This window comes from Callorhinus ursinus, unplaced genomic scaffold, assembly GCF_003265705.2.
Source record: "Callorhinus ursinus isolate GAN/ISIS: 27379988/994484 unplaced genomic scaffold, GSC_fseal_2.0 scaffold106, whole genome shotgun sequence".
NCBI classification, from domain to species: Eukaryota; Metazoa; Chordata; class Mammalia; order Carnivora; family Otariidae; genus Callorhinus; species Callorhinus ursinus.
In genome coordinates this window covers 629,473-636,392 of record NW_027397168.1, presented here as the reverse complement: position 1 = coordinate 636,392, position 6,920 = coordinate 629,473, and the positions used below count along the sequence as shown (strand labels likewise).

The 6,920-nt window shown below is 68.6% G+C and overlaps 2 protein-coding genes across 7 annotated transcripts in view; both read right to left on the bottom strand.

Annotated features, from left to right (window-relative positions):
• Positions 1 to 204: 204 nt before the first annotated feature.
• Positions 205 to 2,829, bottom strand: NAT14 (N-acetyltransferase 14 (putative)). Of its 5 annotated transcripts, none has more exons than XM_025848783.2 (3): positions 2,700 to 2,829; positions 2,082 to 2,198; positions 205 to 1,316 (listed from the first exon to the last, which is right to left on the bottom strand). In XM_025848783.2, the coding sequence occupies exons 2-3, from the start codon at positions 2,151 to 2,153 to the stop codon at positions 768 to 770; spliced, it is 621 nt and encodes a 206-aa protein (XP_025704568.1). In that variant the 5' UTR covers positions 2,154 to 2,198; positions 2,700 to 2,829; the 3' UTR covers positions 205 to 767. The 5 variants fall into 5 exon arrangements, with proteins under 5 accessions (XP_025704568.1, XP_025704566.1, XP_025704569.1 ...); XM_025848781.2 differs by having other exon boundaries at positions 2,590 to 2,810; XM_025848784.2 differs by lacking the exon at positions 2,700 to 2,829 and adding an exon at positions 2,510 to 2,693.
• Positions 2,830 to 3,398: 569 nt separating this feature from the next.
• ZNF628 (zinc finger protein 628) overlaps positions 3,399 to 6,920 on the bottom strand; it is a 56,684-nt gene continuing 53,162 nt past the window's right edge. For both annotated transcript variants that reach the window (XM_025849230.2, XM_025849229.2), the window contains one exon: positions 3,399 to 6,651. In XM_025849230.2, coding sequence (XP_025705015.2) covers positions 3,533 to 6,646 — 3,114 coding nt within the window. In that variant the 5' untranslated portion in view covers positions 6,647 to 6,651 and the 3' untranslated portion in view covers positions 3,399 to 3,532. The remainder of the gene's footprint in view (positions 6,652 to 6,920) is intronic.

Sequence of the window (6,920 nt, the reverse complement as noted above, 5' to 3'; positions counted from 1 at the left end):
AAAAATTCGGTAATGGGGAGCGTGAGTCAGAGGGCTGGCAGGGAGCGGGGCTGCCGTGAGCTCATTGCCTCCCCTTCTCCCTGTCCAGCACCCCCAGCAATAATTAATGGAAGGAAAAGCCAGACAGAAGGGGGAGGGAGGCTCAGGGACAGACTGGAAAAGACATCAGAGAGAGAGAGAGAGAGAGAGAGAGACGGCCGCACAGCAGTTTCAGGCTTTATTAACAATCGGGTGTAAAAAACCAGATGGGTCTGGCCGCCCCTCTTGGCCCACCTTCCGGGGAGGGGCCTGGCGTGGGCAGCCCTGTGCCCACCCCACCCTTGCCAGGGCCTCTCTCTGGGGGGACTACCCTCCTCTGCAAAGGCTCTGCTCATCCCCTCCAAGCAGTCATCAAACCCCTCCCCACCCCCAAGAGGGCCTTGTCCCCATTTGGGGTGCCCCTGCCCTAAGTCCTAACCCATGGGGCTGGGCCCCCTCTCCTCCTCCCCACATCTCTCTCCCGGGCTCAGGCCTGGAGCACAAACGGTGCAACCTTTGCAGACAGACCGAGGAGATTTCTCAGTGCAGACAAAATCTGGGGCGGGGAGCTGGACAGGTTGACCTCTGTGAAAAGTTCAAACACTACAGACAGACATCAGCCTGCAGTGGGGTGTCTTGCCCTCTGCAGGCCTGCCTCTGGGCCCCGGGCAGGCTGGGGATTCCCAGAGGGAGAACCCGTATACAGTAGTCGCTCACTTAAGTGCTCTCCCTCCTGCCAGGGTCCGGAGTCACAGGTCCTTGCTGAACTCCCTCACGAGGGTGTAGCCCATGCAGCCCCAGCTCCCCGCAGCCTGGTAGCCACACCCCTCCAGCATCCCCGCCACGCCCCACGCTGCCACAGCCACTGGGACCACAAGCCGGGCCCGGGGCTCCCCCATGCCTCCCGCCCAGGCCCGCGCCCGGGATTCGGCGAAGGCCAGCAACCGCCTGCCCACACCTCGGCGGCGGTGCCATCGAGAGACGGAGAGGCGGGTGACCCGGGCGCCGTCCCCAGCGTTGGAGCCTGGGGCCAGGGCCAGGACGCCACACACGTCACCCGAGCTGCGCACTGCCACCCAGGGGCCCCCCAGGCCGCCTGGAGGAGGCAGTGAGCCCCATCGGGCCCGCAGGCCCAGCTTCATGGCGGCCACGGCCAGGAACACGGGCAGGAGGAGGGCCAGGGCGAAGGAAGCCAGGACAAAGCGCAGGCCGCTGCTGGCTGCTGCGAGGAGGAGCAGGGCCGGCGGCCGGGTCAGGGCGTGGAGGGCCACGCGGTTCTCCGTGTCCTTCACACCAGCCTGCGGGCAGAAGGAGCCGTCAGAGCCGGGGGCCTGGGCCTTCCAGCACATAGGGCCCCCCCCCCCCCCCGGCCCCCATGCCATCAGACGTCGGGGAGAGGGGAGGGGGTGGGCGCAGGCAGGGGCGGAGGGGTGGGAGCTCCCAGAGGAGAAGGGAAGGCGGTGTGATGGGGCCTGCGGCCAAGGAACAGGCAGGGGACAGGACCAGTCTGCTCTAGGCTCCAGTAAGCACGGCCGTGAGCGAGTGAGGGAATTAGGAGCTGTGCCGCACACCCGATCCAGGGGAGCTGCAGGGAAGGCTGACGCCACAACAGGACAGAGGACTGGCCCAGTTCAGAGTAGGCGCATGCTCTGGACACCAGGAGGTGGCACTGGGGGGCGGGGGAGACGCAGCGCCAGGCTGCGGCCCAAGGGCTCCGCTGAAAGAGTGCTGGGGAGGAGGCTGGTGCAGGGGGGCGGGCTGAAGTCTGCAGAGGAGGGAGGGAGCTGGTGCCACGCTCATCGCACAGCCCTCCGGCTATTAAAACTTTTATTTTTAGTAATCTCTACATCCAAAGTGGGGCTTGAACTCACGGCCCCGCCGTCAAGACTAACCAGCCACGAGCCCCTAAAACCTTTCTGACCCTAGGGGTAGGGACAAGGCACTAGGAAAAGAAGGGACCGAGCCAGAAAGCCTGTTAGGAGGAAAAGATCAGGTTCCAGGAGTCCGGGCTGGCTCAGGCAGGTGGCTGGAGCCGCTCACGACGTGGTCCCGCCTGCTCTCACCTTCAGCATCTCCAGCACCAGGGGTTTCTCGTCTTCCCTCATCTCCCGCACTGACAGGTGGCCGGGGGCCATGGCAGCCCCCAGGCTCCCGCGCCCCGGAAGGCAGCAGGAGTGCACCTGGTGGAAACAAGCAGGCCAGCGTCAGTGAAGGGCACCTCTCGTCCCCACAGCGCCCCAGACATGGGGACCAGCAGCAGCATGGTCCAGATGGGGACACCGGGAACGCTCGGGTCCCCCGAGCGAGGTCCCAGGCAAGACGGGATTCACCCTCCACCCGCGACCTTTCTAAAATCTCCCGGACCCCCCCGCTCCGCCCGCCGCGGTGGTCAGCGAGTTCCCCCTAAAAGCCCTGCGGACGCCAGCACCCTGCAACCCGGGGTTCCCTCCCAGGCTCCGGGGCTGCCCTGGGGAGTCAGCGGAACTCCCACCCAACAGCCAGGGCATGGACCACGCTCCCGGCCCCCCAGGCGTCCCCGACCCCCGTCGCAGGAGCAGGCACCGCAGGAACCTCGGCAGGTCGCTTCAATCCTTCCACCAGGTGTGGGGGCAGCAGGGTCGGGAAGGGGTCGCCTGCGGAAGTGACGTCGCACCGCGCACGGAGGGGGGCGGGGTCCGCACCCTGCCTTAGCAACGGTTGCCAAGCGTCCTGGCTGGGGTGGGCGGGTGGCAGGACTCCGGGCGCGGGGCGGGGAGGGACCGGAGCAAGGAGCAGCGACCCCGCCAGGGTTGGGGTAGAGGGAGGAGACGCGAGCCGACGCGGGACGGGGCGGGGCCGGAGGGGATGCGGACGGCTGGGCGGGGCAGAACGGTCCTTCGCCGAGCCGCAGGGGAGAAGCGCACGTTCGCTTCCTGACCTTCCCTGGTTGCTAAGCAAGCTGCGAGGCGGGTGGGGGGCGGTGATGGGAGCGCATCAGTTCTCATTGGCTTGGGGGGCCTTCGCGGGAGGGGCCGCATCCTGGGCTCACTAGTCCCCAGACTCCCGACCCCAGGAACCTCCACTCCAACCCACCTGGGCTCTCTCTCAGGCACCTTCGGGATAAGGATTCCCACCCACCCATTTTTCAGATGCGGGGAGAGGTGGGGTGACTGAGCGCACAAGTGGCAGAACCAGGATTCTGGATCCCAGCTCCTCCCCACTACAGTGACCCCCGCAGCCCTTTTTTAAGGATAAACAGAACCTCACGTAGGAGAAGTGGCTGGCCCCAAACCGCAAAGTCAGTCACCTGAGAGCCAGGAAGCAAGAGATACAAGACTCCAAGCTCCCAAGCGGTGGCTATGGCCATGACATTCCCCCCACCCCAGCCGCCCCCAAGAAAACAAAACACGGGAGAGGAGATTCTGGTCTTTATTAGCAAGCCCAGCCGGCAGCTCCCCTCCCCCCACCCCCCAGCCCAGCCCAAGCAGTGAGTCCGGGTCTCCGTGTCGGGCAGAAGAGAACCCGGTGGTTCTACTCAAAATGTGTGCACCAGCTGGACTGCGGGCAGAGTCTGGACAATCTGGATGGAGGGCAGGCCCTGCGGGGTCATGCCTCCAGGTGCAGCGCCAGTGGGCACCACTTGTACCATCTGGGAGGGGGGAGCCGTGGAGATGCCCACTGGGGCAGAGGCTTGGCCAGGTGGTGGTGGGGTCAGTAGCTGCAGCGTGGCAGTGCCTCCCCCACCGCTGCTATTCTCGAGCAGTTCCGCGGCTGGCGCACTGCGGATAATGAGCAGTTTCTGTCCCGGTGGGCCTGGGGCAGGAGGCTCGGCCAGCCCCGGGGGTAGGGTCTCCACCTCCTGCACACACAGCTGGGTCTGCTCCCCATCTGCCCCGCTCAGCACCAGGACGCTCTGCAACCCCTCGTCTGTCTGCAGCGTCTCAAACAGCACATCCTGGACAACACCAGTACTGGCCTCACCATCACCTGGCTCCCCCGGGCCAGGACCCGCCAGCAGCTCCTCAGCTGTACCACTCTGAACCACCAGCAGATTGGGGGCCTCAGTGGTCACAGCTCCCCCACTGGGATTGGACAGCTGGCCTGCCACAGGCTGGAGCTGAACGGTGGTCACTTCCTGAGCCGGCTGGAGCTGGACGGTGGTCACCTCCTGGGCCGGCTGGAGCTGAACAGTGGTCACTTCGGGGGCTGGCCGGAGGGGCTGGAGCTGGACCCCACCCACTTCCTGTGCCCCTGCCTCCCCACTCCCTACATTCTGTAGAACAATGAGGCTCTGCCCTCCCCCGCTGGCCCCTGCGTTGCCCCCTCCCTGAACCCCCAGTCCCCCAGGACCTGGCAGCCACACTACTCCAGGCCCCTGACCAGATTTCCCTGCTGCCCGTGGGCCCTGCCTTCCGCGGCTGCCCCCAGCACCAGTACTGGAGGAGGGTAGTAGGATGAGCTTGGGGGGAGCCGGTGGGGGCGGGGGCGTAGGGGGTTGGACGCTGCTGGGGATAAGCTGGAGGCCCTGGGCGGTCTGCACCAGGAGAAAAGTCTGGGAGTTGGGGGCTGCCTGGCCTGGGGGCGGGGCCGGGGGCGGGCCCCCTGCCACCTCGAGGGAGAGCGTGGCCTGGAGGTGCGGGAGAACGTGGACGTCTTGGGTGGCGGATGGGGCAGGGGCGGCAGCCAGCGGGGCAGGGGGCTGGGAGCCGGCGGCGGGGGCTGCGGGGCAGGCAGCCGTGGGGGCGGGGGCGTGCGTCCTCAGGTGCCGCTGCAGGTAGGCCGCCATGACAAAGCTGCGGCCGCAGATCGGGCAGGCGAAGGGGCGCTCGGCCGAGTGCGTGCGCTGGTGCAGCAGCAGGTTGGACGAGTGCGTGAAGGTCTTGGGGCAGAGCGGGCAGCGGAAGGGCCGCTCGCCCGTGTGCACGCGCTGGTGCTGCCGCAGGTTGGAGGTCTGCGCGAAGCTCTTGCCGCACACGCCGCAGGCGTGGGGGCGCTCGCCCGTGTGCACGTGCCGGTGGCGCCGCAGGCACGACGTGTTCCGGAAGGCCTTGCCGCACTCCCCGCAGGCGTAGGGCCGCTCGCCCGAGTGCAGCCGCAGGTGGTACTGGTAGTGCGAGGACCACTTGAAGGTGAGGCCGCACTGGCCGCACGTGAAGGCCCGCAGGCCCGTGTGCACGCGCTGGTGGATGGCCAGCAGCGACGAGCGCTTGAAGGCCTTGCCGCACTCGCCGCACTGGTAGGGCCGCTCGCCCGTGTGGTCCCGCAGGTGGTAGCGCAGCCCCGAGGAGCCCTTGAAGGCCTTGCCGCACTCGGCGCACTTGTAGGGCCGCTCGGCACAAGCCGGCGCAGGCGCGGGCGGGCCGGGGGCTGCTGGGGCCAGGGGCTCCTGCGGACAGGTGACCTCGGCGGCCTCCGCCTGGGGGGGCGGGCGCCCTGCCGCCGCCTCTTCCACGTGGCACTGCTGGTGCGCCAGGAGGCTGGCCAGCTGCGGGAAGGCGCCGTCACAGCTGCCACAGCGGAACGCCTGCCCGCCGGCCGCCCCGTGGTTGTGCTGGTGGCGAGCGAGGCCGGCCACCGTCCGGAAGGACTTCCCGCACGGGAGGCAGGCGAAGCCCGGGGCGGCGGCGGCCGGCGGGGGCTGCGGCGGCGGGGCCGGCGGGGACTGGGAGGGCGGCGGGGCGGGGTCCGCCTTGGGCGCCGTGGTGGCGTGCCCGTCCCGGGGCGGGGTGGCTGCGTCGGGCCCGGGGCAGGGCTGGTGCTCGAGGAGCAGCTCCTCGCTGCCGAAGCCCAACTCGCAGCCCTCGCAGCGGTACACCAGCTCCACCGTGGTCTCCGCCGCGGCCAGGAAGAGCTCGGGCACCACGGGCGGGGGCGCAGGCGGCGGCGGCGGCGGCGGCGCGGGCGCGTGCAGGTAGGCGTCCGACACCAAGACCTTGGCGCTCGGCTCGTGCTGCGGCGGGGCGGCGGCGGCGGCGGCGGCGCCGTGCGTGCGCTGGTGCAGCAGCAGGTTGGACGAGTGCGTGAAGGTCTTGGGGCAGAGCGGGCAGCGGAAGGGCCGCTCGCCCGTGTGCACGCGCTGGTGCTGCCGCAGGTTGGTGCTCTGCGTGAAGCTCTTGCCGCACACGCCGCAGGTGTAGGGCCGCTCGCCCGTGTGCACGTGCCGGTGGCGCCGCAGGCTGGACGAGTTCTTGAAGGCCTTGGGGCAGTCGGGGCACGGGTAGGGCCGCTCGCCCGTGTGCTGCCGCAGGTGGTACTGGTAGTGCGAGGACCACTTGAAGGCCAGGCCGCACTGGCCGCACGTGAAGGCCCGCAGGCCCGTGTGCACGCTGCGGTGTATCTGCAGTAGCGAGGAGCGCTTGAAGGCCTTGGGGCAGTCAGGGCACTGGTAGGGCCGCTCGCCCGTGTGGCCCCGCTGGTGGTAGAGCAGGGCGGACGAGCCCTTGAAGGCCTTGGGGCAGTCGGGGCACTTGTAGGGCCGCTCGCCCGTGTGCGTGCGCTGGTGGTGGAGGAGCCGGGATGACCACCGGAACGACTTGCCGCACTCCCCACACTCATACTGGGCTGTCGGGGCAGGGGCTGCGGGGCCGGGCTTCTCCCCAGGCCCCTCGGTGGTAGAGGCCGGCGCCATGTCTGCGTGGGAGCCGACCATCACACCTGGCGGGGGATTCCGGGTCAGGGGAAGGCAGGAGCTCACCCAAACACCCCACCTTCTCAACCTGGACATACAGCTTTGCCCTTGAAGAGGCAGAGGATACCTCCCCAGCCCCCCCCCCCCCCCCGGGATAGAGAGACTCCCTTAGGGTCAGGGCCCCCAGTGGTCCAGGTCTGCCCCAATGCAAGGCTTTAGGTGCTGAAACAGAAAGTTCTGGCAAACTGGGACGAGTGCTCACCAGCCATGGATGCTGCCCGTCCCCTCCAGGAGG